General features: G+C 39.9%; 2 protein-coding genes across 2 annotated transcripts; one reads left to right on the top strand and one right to left on the bottom strand.

Moving 5' to 3' along the window:
• Positions 1-4,250: 4,250 nt before the first annotated feature.
• On the bottom strand, positions 4,251-10,787 carry rtcb (RNA 2',3'-cyclic phosphate and 5'-OH ligase). The gene is made up of 12 exons (XM_033614430.2): positions 10,574-10,787; positions 8,175-8,253; positions 8,028-8,095; positions 7,770-7,869; positions 7,510-7,666; positions 7,264-7,420; positions 6,259-6,418; positions 5,932-6,107; positions 5,658-5,846; positions 5,463-5,573; positions 5,091-5,210; positions 4,251-4,874 (listed from the first exon to the last, which is right to left on the bottom strand). Exons 1-12 carry the CDS (start codon positions 10,664-10,666, stop codon positions 4,767-4,769), a joined length of 1,518 nt encoding a protein of 505 aa, XP_033470321.1. The 5' UTR covers positions 10,667-10,787; the 3' UTR covers positions 4,251-4,766.
• Positions 10,788-12,240: 1,453 nt separating this feature from the next.
• Positions 12,241-17,784, top strand: fbxo7 (F-box protein 7). The gene is made up of 10 exons (XM_033614321.2): positions 12,241-12,354; positions 14,004-14,126; positions 14,246-14,486; positions 14,603-14,869; positions 14,980-15,124; positions 15,195-15,278; positions 15,377-15,472; positions 15,709-15,885; positions 16,000-16,040; positions 17,127-17,784. The coding sequence occupies exons 2-10, from the start codon at positions 14,005-14,007 to the stop codon at positions 17,421-17,423; spliced, it is 1,470 nt and encodes a 489-aa protein (XP_033470212.1). The 5' UTR covers positions 12,241-12,354; position 14,004; the 3' UTR covers positions 17,424-17,784.
• Positions 17,785-18,993: the final 1,209 nt, after the last annotated feature.

Below are 18,993 nucleotides of genomic sequence, written 5' to 3'. Positions count from 1 at the left end.
GCAGTGATGGACCAGCAACGCAGTCTTTGTAAATTGACCGTTTTAGTCGGTGGACTCTGGTGGATTCGATATAACGACTAGGGGTGTGTGATATATATCGGGACGATAATGGGACATTTTAATAATATGCATTATTCTGCTAATTAGAATCGTAGCTGATAAGCGTAGGCCATTCAACAATACCCCAGAAAATTTACCTGTTTTTCACAGCCTAGTTTTGGTAGGTATGGAAGAGTCTGAACTGTTAGCAGTTAGCGTTAGCAAGTGATGTCAGTTTGATTTGGTTCGGTCAGACCTATGGAATAATTAATCATTCATATTTTCTCACTACATCTTTGCCTTTCTTATCCTCAGGTGATATAAACTACAGGTTATACACTTATTTTTAAAATACAAATATGCGTAATTATCGGTTATCGAATCGGTTGAAAAATCCATATCGGTGCATCCCTAATAACGACCTCAGTTACTGGTCGGAAAAGACTAATATAATATTCTAAATGTAAAGTACACTTGAACTGATACTGTTTTTTTTGTGAGCTTTTTTAGGTGGCTAAAAATTAACTTATTGAGGCAGAGTTTTCTCAGCACCATTTCATTTTTAATGTACGTGATGCAGGGGTTTTCTACCCGGAAGTTATTGTAAAAACACATTGGGATTCGGTCTATTAAGGTGAAATTGTGACTTCAATAGTCACAATGTTCTGTTCGTATCATTTTTCTGACTTGCTGGTATTTTTGTTTATCATAATTTATATCTTTTAAGACCATGCAAATCTCAATTGTGACTTAAAAAGTGAAACTTATTTTCTTTTTATACTTTAAGTTTTCATACTTTTGACATAACAAAATTTAAGTATCTTAAATTTTGACCCTAAATCTAATTTTGACTAAAGTTAAATATGTGTTACATAACCACAGAGTCAGATTTTTTTATTTATCACAATTTTTTCTATAATTCTTTTGACTATTTTGACCACATAATTTTTACTAAAAGTCAGAATATCTTTTTTATATATATTTTGACTTTAATAACTCATAATTTGATTCTTAAAAAAGTGAAGTAAGTAAAAAAAAGTTGTATTTAAAGGTGTTGACTTGGTCGAACTGAAAATTGTGACACAAATTGTGACACAAGTCAAACATTTTAATTTGAAAAGCTTTGACTCATAATTCATAAATCTGACTTTAAATGTCATAATTTTGATTTATTATATCATAAATGTGACTTGTTTGAGTATTTTTATTCATCTACACTTTATCTTTTTTCTTTTCTCGGCGGTGATGAGCTTCCATATGATCACATGAACTCATCGACAGGACTCATCCGTGTACAGCTCGTGTAAAAACAAAATGAACTTGCCCGTGTACAGAAGCAGCTCGATTTAATTTTGTATTCAAGCATTTGTGACAATTCAGGACGACCGACTAATTGATTATGCAAACACTTCACTGCGATCAATACTGTGAAGGAGCTGTAAGGAAACCAATCAGTGTGAGATGACGAGATCCGACTGTAAAAACTCCAAAAACTGTGTCTTATAATTTTTTTGCTATTTTAGCCGTTGACTCTGTACAGACGCTTCTGTTCTTTAAAACCTTTGGATATCGTGATGCCCCGCTTGTTTCGGTCTCGTCAGACATCTCAGTTACAGGAAAAGATTTACTGGTTCCACTGTTAAAAACAGTTTGTGACGTTAAGTGCATTCTTTGTTATTTGGTTAATCTGATTTTACGATGTTTCTGAGGCTTTAAATTTCTTCTATTTTCCCCCAAACTTTGGAGAAAGTGCCTGAAAATTTTGATTTTAATTATAAGTGACCAAACAGGTGTAAAGAAACAAAGCTAGTTTGGAGTGTTGTTGTTCTACTTTTTTCTAATTGTCAACAAATTACACTAAAATGGAGGCAAATCACAATTATATAAGTTCATTTATTTTTCTTTTTAAGGCTCAGTAATTTCCTTAAACAGCTGGTCACAGTAATTTTTTTTTCTTCAAATGTTACTGTAACCGCAGGAAGTAGGGTTTTTGCTGGGGACTATTTTAAGCAGCGGATTAATCCACATTTGGATTTAGACATTATTTGTTAGCAGTTTGTTTGGCTCTGTACATGGGTTTTGTTGATAATTAGAAATATGTAAAATATCACTTAACTTAAATGAATTTAATGATAAAGGATGAAATTAAGAGAAGCTCTTGTTCTGAGGGAACACAAACACAATCTGACATTAACTTTAATCTTGACCTTGGAAACAGTAGTTTGACAAAATAAAATTCATGTCAAGGTCCCCTGCCTGCTAAAACTCCTGACAAAGTTAATAAGTGGACCTTTACTTGAGACGTTTTTACCAAACACATTAAGCTAATGTTACGAAGTTATGTGGACATCTCGTCTTATTTTTGGTATTTCTTTGAGACTATTTGGTTTTATCTCTTTGGTTTTGTATCGATCAGTTTAGCCTAGCTTAGCACAAAGACTGAAAGTCGGGGGAAACTGCTAGCCTAGCTAAAGGAATAGTTCAGTATCTTGGAGAAGTATCTCAGAATGAGATTTTGAATTGGATGTCAATGTAACGTCTGTGTGGAACTGGAGCCAGGACTTGGTTAGCTTAGCGTAGCTTAGCATGAAGACTGGAAGTGGGTGGAAACTGCTAGCCTGGCATCATCAATAGATATAAAAATCCAACTTCAAACAACTCCAACGCAGTTTGATTTATTGAGCTAGGACTTGGTTAGCTTAGCTTAGTTTAGCATAAAGACTGGAAGTGGGCGGAAACTGCTAGGCTAACTTCATAAATAGAGATAAAAATCTAACTTCAAACAACTCCAACACAGTTTGATTTACTTGTGAGTGCTATATGGAGTTAGGACATGGTTAGCTTAGCTTAGCATAAAGACTGGAAGTGGGTGGAAACTGCTAGGCTAACTTCATCAGTAGAGATAAAGATCCAACTTCAAACAACTCCAAAGCCATTTGATTTACATGTGAGTTCATTAAGGTGCTAGGACATGATTAGCATAGCATGAAGATTGGAAGTGGGTGAAAACTGCTTTCCTAGCTCCATTTTAAGAGACAAAAGTCCACCTTTAAACAACTCCAGAGCGGTTTGATTTACCTTTCAGTTAGGACATGATTAGCTTAGCTTCACTTAGCTGAGAGACTGGAAGCGGGTGGAAACTGCTAGCCTAGCTCTATATAAGGAGACAAAAATCCACTTTCAAACAACTCCAAAGCTATTTGATTTACGCGTGTTCAGCATGAAGTTGGACATCTTTAGCCTAGCTTAGCTTAAAAACTAGAAGCAGGGGGAAACTGCTAACGTAGCTTTATTTTAAGAGATAAAAATCCACCTTCAAACAGTTCTGTTTGATTTACAGGTTGTGTTTAGTACGTAGTTAGGAGAGGCTTAGCTTAGCTTAACTTATCATAGCTTGAGAGTATGAGTTTAAAAACAGGTCACTAATAAGTTCTTTATGCCTCATTTTTGTAGTTGTCGTTTGTTTAATTTTTACACAAACAGAAATGTAAAAGCACAGTGTGAGGGTTTAGGCTGACAGCTGGAACCATTTTGTGCTAAGCTAAGCTAAGCTAAGCTAACTACATCCTGACTCTCATCCTGACAGCAGATTGATATGCATCTGAACAACAAAGGTATATTATTATTGTTGTTCTGTTATACATACTTAACGCTTTAATATTTTTCCCAAATCTTGAACTATTCCTTCTAACGTCTCTTGAGTTTTGGCTCAGTTTGGACTCCGTACGAATGCTAATCTGTAACAACACTAAAGCACCGACACACACTGGGCTCAGGATCAGCACTTCCCCGCACTTAATTCACCTGTTAACTCCTATAAATCAACTTGAACGACAGACGTCCCCTCATAAACACCTGAAGTGGTATTTTATTGTGATTGTGTTCCTCATCGTACCGTCGTAGTATTCACTCAGACACTAGAAGTCTTCTTCCTCAGTAAACCCACTAAAGTAGAATCCGCTGTTTTTCAAAGGACGTGTTGAATGAAATAAAAGTTATTGATGAATTTTCAGATGGTTACCGCCTGGTTTTATTTTATCTTCAGCAGGCCGAGGGGAGAAACTGAGGTCTGAGTTTCTTTGCCAACTTTGCCAGATTGATGACTTTGTTCATTGATGGTGAAACGTGTTGATCTTGATTTTATTTTTTTCATATGGAGATAAACCTTCTGTTAGAACATCTGTTAGAATCAATAAAGTGTTTACTAATCATGAGATATCAGACTTCTTGTTTTTATTTATTGATCAACAGAATTCAAGGAACATCCATGGTTCAGAGATGGTCTTCTGCAGACCTGGGTTGTTTTATTCTTCTCGTCCCTCTCCTGCGCATCTGTTTGAAAACAGATGTGTGACATACTCCTTCGTTTTAAAATGCACCACACCAACATTTAGACTTATTTCTAGGCATCACGTAATCAAAGTTAAGTTGACCAAGCCAAAACTCAGTGCACTGTAATGGAGTACAATGGTGTTTTAAGTGACCATCTTTATTCAGATCACAGATTTGGCATTAACACAAAAAAAAAACATTTTTTCAGGTTAGAAATTAAATTTTCTTTTTCGATCTCATTTTCCCATCAACATAAATTCATTCCAAACCAACACACACACCAAAAAAAAAAGCAAGAATCATCTGCTTTTCAAGATCCCTGTCCAGGAATACCGGACATCATGACATCCTCCCCGTTTAGTGTAAACAGTCTTTAAGCGTCGAGTTGTGCAGCTTCAACCTTTAATCACGGCGATTGGTCGCAGTTTGATCGCCTTCTTACTGATGCCAGCGTCGTGACACGTGTTGACAACATCCGTCACATTTTTGTACGATTCGGGCGCCTGGAAACAAAACGAAACAACTTCAGATAACACCAATCCTTCATCGTCTACATACAGATGTTTAGTGCCAAATAAAAAACTTAAAATTGACTCAAACAGGAAGATTGTTCGCGTAACATCCGAAATTTAACAAAACTGTTGCCATGAGCCAAAGTATTAAAAAAGCTTTAGTATCAGCGCCACATTCTGAGCGTAAATCCAAAATATCTTCCTCACCTCCTCCATGACCAGTTTGGGTGAAGCCACCCGGATGGCGATGCCCTGATCAGCCAGTTTGTCCAGGACGTCCTGGAAGTCCAGGTTCCTGCGGGACTTTGCTCGGGACAGAGCGCGACCCTGAAACAGACGAGGAAGGAGTCAGGAAATAATTATATATTACGATACGATACGGTTAGGGGTGGGCGATGTGGCCCTAAAATAATATCAAGATATTTCCGGGTATTTTTGCGATATCACTTCTCTACGTGTTGCTGATCAGGTGTATTAAAAGGATGCTAAGTTGCTCTTTAATCAGAACAATGATGTCATGTGACTAAAATAAAACCTGCAGACTGATGACTGTAAATAAATAAATTTAAAGACTCGTACCGCTCCGTGACAGGTGGTGCCGAATGTCTCCGTCATGCCTTGTTCTGTCCCGGTGAGGACGTAGCTGCAGGTCCCCATCGTCCCTCCGATCAACACCGGCTGACCTGTGAGCTGAAAACAACGACAAACTGTCAGTTCAGATCTACAGCGGCACATTTAAAGCCTCGTCACATGACACAGTGAGGAGGTGTGTACCTGGTAGTCTACGGGGATGAGTGGGTGGTGTGGGGGGAACGCTCGGGTGGATCCTTTGCGGTGGATCAGCAGAGTCTTCTGCTTCCCATCCACGATGTGCTCCTCCACTTTGGCGATGTTGTGAGAGACGTCGTAGATCACGTGCATGTCAAGGTCGTCCGGCGTTGTGCCAAACACTTTGGAAAAGGCCTGGAAATAATTACAGTTACATGTAAAGCTTCCTGCACTGAATAATTACCCGTCAGTCAGGACTCATGTCTCCAGGTGTGTTTACCTGTCTGGTGAGGAAGGTCATGGACGAGCGGTTGACCCAGGCGTAGTTTCCTGCAGCGGCCATGCCCTTCAGGTAGTCCTGTCCTTCCTGTGACGTGATGCGAGCGCAGGCCAGCTGACGGTCGTTCACAGTGATCTTATCTCTCTTCATCGCCTTCTCCATGGCAACCAGAGCGTCTGTCAACGACATTTATCCATTTAATTATTTCTTTTAACAACATCTGGACCTTTTCAGACTTTGTAAAAACCTGCAGAAACCCTCTTTGTCTTTGTGAACAAGCTTCTCTGACCCCTTTAAAAACTCGTCCTCCAGCAGGTGTGTCTGTACCTGTGGCGACCTGGTGTCCGAGCCCTCTGCTGCCGCTGTGGATCATCACACACACCTGGCCCTTGTGGTCGATGCCCATCTTCTTGGCGGCGTAGTCGTTGTAGATCTCGTCCACCACCTGGATCTCAGCGTAGTGGTTTCCTGCTCCCAGCGTCCCCAGCTTCAGCACAACAGGGGAACACGGAGGACATGAATCAGGCTGCAATGTAACCACTCTGTCCGAACCGTCAGTTTTCGTCCACTTAAGTGTTTGTTTTTGTCACTGACAGGCTCAGATTGTTATTCTAAGTGTCTGACAACATTATAGAAAGGATCCCTACAGAGATAGAGCTTTGTGTTTAAGAGTAAGATTCTTTAGTTTAACTAGAAACAGCCCTGAAATCACCATCACCAAACCCACCAGACTCCATTTAAATAAACAGTGATTTAAGTGTGTATAGAGGCAGCATGTCTTCACATCTAGCTGGGTGAGTTAAGGGTTAATTTCAACCAAACCAGAGTTGATCGTTGTTGGAAGAGTGGAGAGACAAACCAAGACAATTTTTGTGAGTTTTATTTTGTTTCTGTCGACTTTAACTGAAGTGTGTTTTACTGTGATTAAATTACTCTTTATTTAAATGGAGTCTGGTTGAAAGGAGATCAGGACTGTCAGATTTGCACATTTTTATATGCGCCTGTGTCATTTTTCTTGTGTTTTGGATTCCTAGCAGCTTTATACTTTGTTAAATTGACAATATGAGAAGTCAGACTTGTAGCAGAGTTTGTGCTGAAAAAAAAGGACACCATACAAGCGGTGTCAAGTTTAAAATGTGCTAAAGAAAGATTACTATTAATAGATCAAAAGATGGCAAAAATTAACTTAAATGAACCAGCACTCTGGTCTTACAGACTTTTTCAGACTTTGTAAAAACCTGCAGAAACTGTTTGTTTTTCTGTTTCCATGTTCGAACGACAGAATACGTTTGGTGTAAATGAAAACATGAGCCCCAGGGGCTGCTGGGATACCTGCGGCAGGCCTCTCTTCTTGGCCTTGGAGGACACTTTATTGGGGTCAGCCTGCAGCATCCTGCCGTACTCCTCGCAGTGCTCCTTGTCCTCGGCCCAGGCGTAGCCCTCCCTCAGAGACCAGTCCACGCCCATCTCCAGAGCCTCCTCCAGGTCCCTAAGGACACACAGGTGAACAGGTAACACAGGTGAACAGGTGTGAGAGGGTTTATTCTGTGGTCTCAATCCCGGAGGATCCCTCCTTACTTGGCCCCCATGGGGATGACTCCCTTGGATCCGACGCCCACTGGGATGTGGTCGAACAGCGACTGGGCGAGCTGCTCCTTCACCGGCTGAACGTCTCCCTCGTCCAGGTTCGTCCTCAGAAGACGGACACCGCAGTTTATGTCAAAACCGACACCGCCTGCAACAAAACATCACCAGTTTGATATAATTCCCTCTTAAGTCTTAGAGACTTTTTAATATCTAAAACAAACATCAGATAAATTTAGAAATGTTTCTCGCACCTGGAGACACCACAGCATTGGGGTCGCCCATGTCGAAGGCCGCCATGTTTCCGATTGCAAATCCATATCCAGAGTGAACGTCAGGGAGACCGATGGATTTCTGTGCATCAATTAAACACAGTGTGAACATCACAGGTTTAAAGACATGTCATCTTCAGTCTGAAGCTTCTGCTGTCCAGTTACAGCAAAATGCAAAAAAACATCTTGCAACCTTGAACACATTTTCACTGATGAATCTCGTGTAGTCATATTACTTACGTGTACGATCCCCGGCAGCGCTGCCACGTTCCCGATTTGTTTCATGGCTGGAAGGAATCCTCCCACACCTGAGGAGACACAATACATAAGGTGAAACTTCTGGGATGATTTCAGTGGGTTAATGAGATCAGGTGAGGCACAGCTGACCTCCCCCTCGACAGGCGTTACGAAGCTCCTCAAACATCAGTTTCTCCAGAGCGTCGTTCACGTAGAAGTTTCCCTCAACCTGAGAGAAGATGAAGAAATCAGTTATGTGTTGGTTTTAAATGTTCATGTGGACTGGATGATTGTTGAGCTTCAATATAATAAAACCTGTAATGTTAATATGTCATTTTCATGGTCGGTCCAGTTGAAGCTGCATTTCATTCATGAAATATATTACTTATTTACAAAACAACATGTCTGCTATTCTTTGTATAGGTTTTACTCGTGTTTTTGAACACAAATCTTTAATAACCAAATGTATGTCATCCTTATCACATTTTTTATTTATCTTCAGTGTTTACAAAAAGATAAGTTTTCATCTCAAAAATAAAGAATCCAGTCTTTGCTGATGTCAAACCGAAAAACTGTTAATTAATATTTAAGATGCCTACATAGCCGTATTATATGTTATATGCTGATTTACAGTACAGGCCAAAAGTTTGGACACACCTTCTCATTCAATGCGTTTTCTTTATTTTCATGACTATTTACATTGTAGATTCTCACTGAAGGCATCAAAACTATGAATGAACACATGTGGAGTTATGTACTTAACAAAAAAAGGTGAAATAACTGAAAACATGTTTTATATTCTAGTTTCTTCAAAATAGCCACCCTTTGCTCTGATTACTGCTTTGCACACTCTTGGCATTCTCTCCATGAGCTTCAAGAGGTAGTCACCTGAAATGGTTTTCCAACAGTCTTGAAGGAGTTCCCAGAGGTGTTTAGCACTTGTTGGCCCCTTTGCCTTCACTCTGCGGTCCAGCTCACCCCAAACCATCTCGATTGGGTTCAGGTCCGGTGACTGTGGAGGCCAGGTCATCTGCCGCAGCACTCCATCACTCTCCTTCTTGGTCAAATAGCCCTTACACAGCCTGGAGGTGTGTTTGGGGTCATTGTCCTGTTGAAAAATAAATGATCGTCCAACTAAACGCAAACCGGATGGGATGGCATGTCGCTGCAGGATGCTGTGGTAGCCATGCTGGTTCAGTGTGCCTTCAATTTTGAATAAATCCCCAACAGTGTCACCAGCAAAACACCCCCACACCATCACACCTCCTCCTCCATGCTTCACAGTGGGAACCAGGCATGTGGAATCCATCCATTCACCTTTTCTGCGTCTCACAAAGACACGGCGGTTGGAACCAAAGATCTCAAATTTGGACTCATCAGACCAAAGCACAGATTTCCACTGGTCTAATGTCCATTCCTTGTGTTTCTTGGCCCAAACAAATCTCTTCTGCTTGTTGCCTCTCCTTAGCAGTGGTTTCCTAGCAGCTATTTGACCATGAAGGCCTGATTGGCGCAGTCTCCTCTTAACAGTTGTTCTAGAGATGGGTCTGCTGCTAGAACTCTGTGTGGCATTCATCTGGTCTCTGATCTGAGCTGCTGTTAACTTGCGATTTCTGAGGCTGGTGACTCGGATGAACTTATCCTCAGAAGCAGAGGTGACTCTTGGTCTTCCTTTCCTGGGTCGGTCCTCATGTGTGCCAGTTTGGTTGTAGCGCTTGATGGTTTTTGCGACTCCACTTGGGGACACATTTAAAGTTTTTGCAATTTTCCGGACTGACTGACCTTCATTTCTTAAAGTAATGATGGCCACTCGTTTTTCTTTAGTTAGCTGATTGGTTCTTGCCATAATATGAATTTTAACAGTTGTCCAATAGGGCTGTCGGCTGTGTATTAACCTGACTTCTGCACAACACAACTGATGGTCCCAACCCCATTGATAAAGCAAGAAATTCCACTAATTAACCCTGATAAGGCACACCTGTGAAGTGGAAACCATTTCAGGTGACTACCTCTTGAAGCTCATGGAGAGAATGCCAAGAGTGTGCAAAGCAGTAATCAGAGCAAAGGGTGGCTATTTTGAAGAAACTAGAATATAAAACATGTTTTCAGTTATTTCACCTTTTTTTGTTAAGTACATAACTCCACATGTGTTCATTCATAGTTTTGATGCCTTCAGTGAGAATCTACAATGTAAATAGTCATGAAAATAAAGAAAACGCATTGAATGAGAAGGTGTGTCCAAACTTTTGGCCTGTACTGTATATTTAATGTTGTCATATCAGTCGGATCCACCCTTTAATTCGGCTAACCATTCATTGCTAATGGTTGCATCACTGAGCTACGTCAGCAGATTTTAACTTTAGTTTGCGGCTGATTTCCTGGATAATATGTATTGATTACTATGACTTTATTATTGTAACTATTCCAGAAGGGAGTTCCTGCCTGGTTAAAGTCCACATAACTAGCTAACATGTGCTAACTGGCTGCACAGTGAGCTGTAAGCTAGCCGTTAGCCACGTTAGCAGCTAAACGTGTGTCCACAGTCTCACCTGCATGTTGGGGACGAAACCTTTTTTAATCCTCCAACAGTTGCTGCTGATTTTATCCAGATACTGCAGCTCATCATTATAACTGCGGCTCATCGTTCCTGATCACAAAAGCGTTGATGTTTCGGGAGTTTAACGCTGCGTTTCACCGGTTCTTTGATGCAAAGTGTCAGCAGTCAGAGCAGTACGGACGCCGGCAAGCTTTCTGACAGCAAAACGCGCATATCAATTTGGCGTGACGCATTAAAATTTCACTTCTAACTTTAAACGACGATATATATAAAGTCTTGATAATATTTAACTAAATATGGAGAACACGTAGGGTGATTAGTGTTGTCAGAGTTATATTTAATACCGTAATATTTAATAAGTCGGAGTTTAAAAGTAAGCTGCTCGCTTGCCGTAGTTGTAGTTAAACAAGTTTGGTCAAGTTCAGCAGAGACATTAAAAAGAGCCGGACGTTTGGCGGATGGATTTCAAAACAAAAGCATTAGCTCTTTTCTGTTTTATTTTTAATGAATATATTTACACGATAATTTGTTGACATGCCACATGATCACTTGTCAACAAAAAAAATAATATAGTAAAAAATAAAAAACAAAATAATTATAATTAATTTTACAAAAAAGATCTCAAGATTCACTTAGTTTTTAATTGAACCCATTTACAGTGCACTTTGTTGTTGATATGTTTATTACAATGTCAAAAAATAAGTCATCACACAGTAAACAATAAACCGAAACAAAATTATGCAAATTAGCAAAAGAAGAGTCTTATCTTAAGATCGACTGTATTTTTTTTTGTTTGTTTGTTTTGTTTTTTGTGTCAGAAATACCTTCACTGCCACCTGTTATCACCTGACCAGAATTAATTGATTATTATTATTAAATTATTATAATTAATTGATAAGGGATCTAAGACAAAATCAAACAAAATGCGTAGCAAGTATTGATTTATATTTTAACACCTTTTTAATTTGCCTTTATTTGATTCTTTTAATTCTTATTTATTTATGACTTTTAATGTGACATATGTTTCTTTTATATTTTGTCTGTATTCATTTTTGTGCGCCATGTAAAGCACTTCAAATTGCAGCGTTCAGAATCAGAATAAGATTCAGAATCAGATTTATAGGTCAAGTACATGAACACATAGGCCTGCAAGTAATTTGTTGCACTCAATTTGCAAAAGAAAAAAACATAAACATTGAAATACTATGAATATAACAATTGTATAACTTATAAATACAGACATATGGTATATAAAAAAATGTAAACAAGAACACAACTGTGCCATGGTGCAGAGTGCTGGAATAAATATGGTATGGTAACACGATTAATGTAACAGCTGACTTAAAATTATATGTTATATTAGAAGGTACTTTACAAATAAACTTGGCTTGTTTGGGGAAATTTCACCAGTTATTAGCAAAAGTATGGGGTCAGTATTTTCCCATTTACTTTTTGTCCCATAAAGTTAAAAAAAACAAACAAAAAAAACAATGACTGCTAACTTCTGTAGTTAAAAATCCTTACTCCTTAAAAATTCTCCATTCATATAAGATTTATCCATGTATTAATAAAGGATTTTTAATTTAATTTAATTTTGACACATTTCTAACATGGCTTTTATTTTTGAAATTCTTCGCTTTGTAAACCGGAAGCTATCTGTTACTAGCTGTGTCGCTTTGACGCTGCTGTCTTGTTGCTCCTGTGTGTTTACAGTCGGGACTCATCAGAGAAATGTGATAAAACCAGCTGGATATTTTCACTGTAATTCATCATGTAAGTGTTTTTCTGCTCTCTCTGCTTTTATCGTTAAAACCTTCGTTGAATATCGTCTCTAACTTCCGGAGTTCACAGTTTGTTAACTAGCAAAGCTTCACTGTTACGCAGCAACTTATCAAACGTTAGCTAACGCGCAGAGCAGAAACGAAAACGAAACGCTTAATTTCTTCTTAAATAACAAGCCAGATTTGACGCCAGACCTGTGGTAGATGTCTTAAATCATTTTCTGTGTAATTTTATTTATTTCGCATTAATGTGTCGGTGGTTCTGTCCTGTGTGAGTGTTTCCTCCAAACTCTGAGGTCCTGACGTTTGTTGAGGGAAAATTAAAGTTACTTAAATCTGAATTTGGTGCTGAATTATTAAATACAGTTTGGTGTCACGTTAACACAAGGCTACAGTAACGTTAACTGCTTCACAGCACCGAAAACAGCCTTAATGACTCATCAAAAAATGAGCATCTTTCCACCAAACCCCATTAACTTTTCACCAATTTTTACTGAAAACTGTCACTTTGAGCTTTTCTGTTAAAGACACTAAGAAGACTAATAACAGTTTGTTTGTCAAATAGATGAAGGAATAATTCGGGTATACTATCTGGCCAAAAGTATGTGGACAGTAAGAGCAGCAGGTCATAAGAAAATGTGATGTTGAAGATGATGTAGAAATGAGCATCTCTCCACCAAACTCCATTAACTTTTTGCTAAATTTTACTGAAACTGGTCGCTTTGAGCGTTTCTGCTAAAAACACAAAGAAGACTAATTTCAGTTTGTTTGTAAAATTAGTCCATACCCATTGAGTGCACAGTTGCCCACGTATAGTTACACATAGTGTGTGTTTGGGATACAGCTCATAGGAAATTGCAGATTAAATAGTCAACTGAACCCATTAAGAAGAGCAATGTATTCAGACAGAGTGTTTGTGAAGTTGATAGTACGACTGCAGACATTTTTCTGTTGTTATAGCGCCACCCAGTTGCCAATTGATGTAATATTGCTTCATTGGCATCCTCCCATGACCCTCTACCACTGTGCCAAATTTCACATGGATTGACCAAGTGAGTGAGGAGAAAAACGTGGAAGACACACACAGACAGAGTTTTCGTCATTATATAGTCAGACCGATGAATGTATAATACGGGCACACTATCTGGCCAAAACTATGTGGACACTCCTGTCAAGTAAGAGCAGTAGATCAGAAGAAAATGCACACATGTTCTGAGATGTTCTTGTGTCGTCCTTCCAACAAACATGGTGGAGGGCACACACACATGTCCAAGCTTTAACAGGTGCTGGATGAAAAGAATCAAACTAAAGCAAGAACCAGAAACAAGAGCCGCACGCTGTTAAACTGTTGAAAGCTCCCAGGAGTTTTAATTGTGCTTCTTTCCACCAAACTCTGTTAACTTTTCACCAGATTTTAGAATTGAAATGTGTCACCACGTTTCTGAGCTGTACTTTTATAAATACAAATATGACTCAGTTTGTTCAAACAGTTAAAAGTTTAATATCAAGTGTGTCATAAAGGCCAAAAGTTTGTTTTCCATGGTTTGGTCTGTGTCTCTCTGGAAAATCTTTATTCTTTTTCTGATTGTTCTTGTTCGGAGTAACGACCTCGTCTGTTAACGCTCATGTTTTTGTCTCCAGCATGAAGCTGCGAGTTCGGATCAACCGACAGACCAGCAGAGTGGAGTTACTGGGAGAGGAGCCCAGTCTGAAGGAGCTCTCAGACCTCATCCAGGAGACGCTGTTATCTTCTCATGGACTCAGGTCAGACACCACACCTGAGGCTTCATCAGCAACAATATTTATTATTTATTAAGTAATGATAAATAAAAGTTTTTGTTTTTATTTCCTTCCTCCTGACGTGAAACGTTGTTCTCGTTCAGCACAGACACAGAGTTCAGTTTGTCCCTGAACGGCTCAGAGCCTCTGTCAGACTCCGGTCAGACTCTGGCATCCTGCGGTATCGTCTCTGGAGACCTGATCTGTGTCGTCCTGCCTGAATCTGCAGCCAACAACGTCACCAGCTCCACCAGCTCCACCAGCTCCACCAACAGGACGACCAGCAGCACAGAGAACCAGAGGCAGCAGCAGAACCAACAGACAGCACCCATGACATCCAACCAGGTGAGCGATTCGTCTGTGGAGCGAGTTCATCTGTTCAAATCAGCCACTCACACTCGCTGAAGCGTTTCTGTCTCAGAGTGTTTGATCGCCACAGTCTTGTTGTCTTGAATAAACAGCCCAGCAGCAGCAGCAGCAGCAGCAGCAGCAGCAGCAGCGCGAGTCCTGCAGCAGCAGCTGTGACACAGTCCAAGGAGCTCGCTGAGACGTTGGACTCTGAGCCGTCGGTCCCCAGCTGGGAGCCGATGCTGTGCGGCGAGGCGGAGGAGGGTCAGGCTCCTCTCTCTCTGGAGCTCCTCCACCACTCGGCTCAAACCACCAGTCCCAACGACGCCATCATGGTGGCCGGACACCTGCTGATGCTCGAGACTGGCTTTGTTCCTCAGGTGAGACGACGGCGAGGCTTCTCTCTGAATAACTGATGTAACTCCTGCAGGTGATGTTAGGAATCAGTGTGTGTGTGTGTGTGTGTGTGTGTGTGTGTGTGTGTGTTCAGGGCTGTGAGCTGAAGCCTGGTGAGATGCCCGCAGGGTGGAGGTCAGCAGCTGGAGTCTACAAACTGCAGTACACTCACCCTCTGTGCGAGAACAGCCTCGCCATGGTCGTGGCGGTAGGCATGGGTCCGCTGCTCGTCATCAACGGTCAGTTTATCATCACTGTTTTATGATGTTCATCTTCTCTGTGTCTCTAACGCGTCTGTTCTTCCCGCAGCGACTCTGAAGGAGAACGAAACCGTCAGCGCGGTTCGTAAACTGTGTGTGAACCCCTCCAGCTACGTGACCGACGAGTGGCCAGGTAGAGCTCCGATTGGTCGACTGGACACCAAACATGCATCAGAGCCTCTATAGTGACGTTGATGATAATAAGATGTCGTGCGTGTGTTGTTTGTGCAGGAGAAAGTGCAGCGGCAGCTTTTAGAGATCTTAAAAAACTGTCACGAATCTTCAAAGACCAGCTGGCGTACCCGCTGATCGCCGCCGCCAGAGAAGGTACAGACTCTGATCACACGCCATGTGGAGGTCTGATGAGATTTAAACATATTAATACACAAACAATGTAACATACAGGGGTTCAAAATACTGTACTATGCTAAAGTACTTAGTTACTCCCAACACAGATTTATTTCTCCTCTCGACAGTCACACAGTTAGAGACTAATAAATACGAACACGTACAGTGAGGTTTGACGATGATGTCACTGTGACGTCACTGTGCTGTGTCTCCAGCGATGGCTCTGCCTGTGGCGTTCGGCCTGGCCGCTCTTCCTCCCGAGCTCCTCCTCAGAGTCCTCAGACTGCTGGACGTCCGCTCCGTGGTGAGACTGTCGTCCGTCTGCAGACACTTCAACGTGTCCACAGCCGACTCCACGCTGTGGAGACACCTGTACCGCCGCGACTTCTCAGGTGAGACACTTAAACCCCGAGGCTACATCCACACTACTACGGTTCCGTTTTAAAACACGTGACATATGATGTGATCGTTAATAAGTGAATAAACTCGTGTGTGTTGTGGTTCAGATCGAGATCTCAGCAGGCCCAGAGACACCGACTGGAGAGAGGTGAGAAACAGATTCTTTTATTTATTTATGTTATGTCAAACTGTTTTATTCAGTGTTTTCACCGGTTTAAATCAGCTGGTTCGTTTGTTTCGGAGAGGAAGAGAGCTCTGTGGATAATTCAGCTCCTGAACAATGAACACTGAAGGAAATTTAACCAGGAGAAGTTTCAGCTGGTTGCAGTGTGCAGTCCTCACCACTAGATGCCACTAAATCCCCCTAAATCTGATGCACTGTACCTTTAAATTCACTTGTTAAACACTGAATAAATAATTGAACTCAATTTATTTACTGTTCAGTTAATTAAAAATAAGTAGTTTTAGATTAAATATCTAAAAAATACTCATCACTATTAAACCCTTAATTAATTTACCCACTGATAATGAAGTTTAAAGGGACAATTTAAGGATTATCATATAGTTATTTTTATGGATTATCTCTACAGTTTATGGGATTTTAAAACTCCAACAATTCATGCACAAAATCCCTTATAAATAACCCCTTATATACAGCAAATCCATTAATAAATTAATTAATTGAACTTCTGATTTTACAGTTTGATAGAAGATAATTAATATATTGTTTTTAATTGATTTTTAATGGACGGTTTTAAGGGAAAAAATAACACAAAAGTCCCTTAATTTATACCTTAAAATGGTGGTACATTTTTAGTGATGCAATCATGCTTAAAAATCCATTAAAACCTCTCTATATTTTTTTATCTTATTAATTTCTCCCATAAATAACCCCAGATTTTGGGTCCCAGTCTGAATGTATGACGTAAGGGCATTCATAATAAGAATTTTTACTCTTTAATCTTCAATGAAATGTTGTTAAAAACCTGTAATATCTCCCAGTCTGTTCATTTATTGAATGATTTATTAAAATAAACATTTTTAGTCCCAAAACTAAAATGATTTAATTTACAGTGAGAAATATTTTTGCATTGGCTGTAATCTCAGTGTCGTCACCAGGAGGCAGACATGTTCAGATTTTAATATTTAAATATTCATATTCTGAGAATTCAGATCCAGAGAACTCAGATTTAATGTTTTTCTAGCTGTAATTCTTTAAATCTGTCTTTCCCAGCTTTACAAACAATTCTATAAGATCCGCAGTGAGCTCCGACACGGGGCTCGTCACCGCTCCCTCCCTCCTTTCCACTGGAATCCCCGGGACATCTTCAACCCTGTCCCCATCCCCCTCCACCCCCCGCTGCCCGGCATCATCGGGGGGGACTACGACCAGAGGCCGAGCCTCCCCCGCGTCCTCCTCCCTCGCCATCGCTCCGACCCCATCGGTCGGCCAGAAGACGTCATCGGACGACCTCCGAGACTGCGACCGATGGGAGGACGATCTGCAGACATCCGGAGAGGATTCATTTGAGTCAAGTTTAAAAACATGTTTCCTGCATTAATATCTAATTATTATCTCATCCTTACTTCCTGTTTCCTGAAGCGGCCGTGTCAAATTAATTTGTGCTGCAAAGTGCAGCAAAGCTTTTACTTAAACAACAGTATTTGATTCAACACAGAGACAGTGACCAAATATCTTTTTTTTTTTACTTATGATTTCACAAAAAAGTCAAACCTTTGTCTCACTATCTCAAAACGATGACTGTTACATTGATTATATTTGCAGGACTGAGAAGGACTTGATGTTTTCTGCTCTGAACACTGGAATAATCTGCAGAAAGAATTTAAACTGATGAATCTGAGTAAAGTTTTTTTGTTGTTGTTGTAAAAGACTTCTTTGTTCAATGGCTCTTATTTCTTTTTTAATTATTTAATCACCATGATCTCCAGCACTTTACTGAGACTAAATAAAGGTTAGAATTATACAAATTCTGACTTATTATGTCAGAATTTTGATTTTTGAAGTCTTAATTTGTTTATCTTTTTTTAATCTTTTTGTTTTTTCTCACGTCACACTTTTCAAACTGTTACTTTATAACTTTGATTTTAAAAGTCACAATTTTTACAACATTTTACAGAGACCCCAAAGTCCCAAAAGGTGATTATTTCATTTTATTTTATTATTAATATTTTTTGTACACACATGATAATTGTCTTGTGCCCGCAAAATATCACCTTTTGGGACATGGCACCTTGAAAGTGTTTTATTTTTTTATTTTTAGGGGTTCATACAAAGATAGCATTACAGTTGCTTCTTTTGATCTAAGTGCAAATGCAGGTTTTAAAGAATTGTGAGTTATATTTCCATGCCAATATTAATACATCACAATTATGGACATTAAGTCAAATTGTTAACTGTATTTTGCCACATGATTTTGCTCAAGACATGTTTGACTATATCGCAATTTAAATTAATGGTTAAATATGTGACAGACTTTGATTTATTGTATTAACCTTAACTGAAACACATGGTGGCTGAAAGTCCTCCATTTTGCGAGTCAGAAACAATCAAAATACACCTTTACGTCAAACTTAGAAGATAACAGTCACATATCAGGTTATATTGTATATTTTAATGTGTTTTTAGCCCTGAAAAAACCATTAACCCTCACATAAAACCTTATAAAAACCCTTAATTCATTACATCCTTACACTGATCACGTGTTGCTGTGGTCACTGCTGCAGGAGGACACGGACTGAATAAACTTGATGTGTGGAAAAACGGGGGAAATACTCGATTTTGTTTCCACGGCCAGGAGCGCTTGGGACAATGACGTCATCTTTTGTCTTGAAACAAAGGGTGCACTCGTTTAAACGACCTCAATTCACCGGCGATGAGGTTCCCTCTGTGTGGGCGGAGTTTTCCGCGGTGAAACCCCGGTGTTACGAAGAACTCTGTCACCCGTCAGATCCTGTGACCTGATTGAAAACCACATACGTTTGTATTAACATTTAAATCGCACTTAATTTAAACATTTAAATCGCACTTATAGTAATTATCGTCCTCAAACTGTCAGAACTACGGAAGCCTTTAAGTGACC

The sequence above is a fragment of the Epinephelus lanceolatus genome, chromosome 23 (genome assembly GCF_041903045.1).
Source record: "Epinephelus lanceolatus isolate andai-2023 chromosome 23, ASM4190304v1, whole genome shotgun sequence".
Taxonomy (NCBI): Eukaryota; Metazoa; Chordata; class Actinopteri; order Perciformes; family Serranidae; genus Epinephelus; species Epinephelus lanceolatus.
The sequence above is the reverse complement of the archived record's forward strand: the minus strand, read 5'-3'. Positions and strand labels throughout refer to the sequence as shown.

Coding starts and splice junctions, on each gene's coding strand:
- fbxo7 (XM_033614321.2), top strand. CDS start 14,005: ATGAAGCTGCGAGTTCGGATCAACCGACAGACCAGCAGAGTGGAGTTA. Junction 15,125..15,194: donor TCCGCTGCTCGTCATCAACG/GTCAGTTTATCA, acceptor TTCTTCCCGCAG/CGACTCTGAAGGAGAACGAA. Junction 15,279..15,376: donor CGTGACCGACGAGTGGCCAG/GTAGAGCTCCGA, acceptor TTGTTTGTGCAG/GAGAAAGTGCAGCGGCAGCT.
- rtcb (XM_033614430.2), bottom strand. CDS start 10,666: ATGAGCCGCAGTTATAATGATGAGCTGCAGTATCTGGATAAAATCAGC. Junction 6,419..7,263: donor AGAAGAGAGGCCTGCCGCAG/GTATCCCAGCAG, acceptor GTTGTGCTGAAG/CTGGGGACGCTGGGAGCAGG. Junction 5,847..5,931: donor TGACCTTCCTCACCAGACAG/GTAAACACACCT, acceptor AATTATTTCCAG/GCCTTTTCCAAAGTGTTTGG.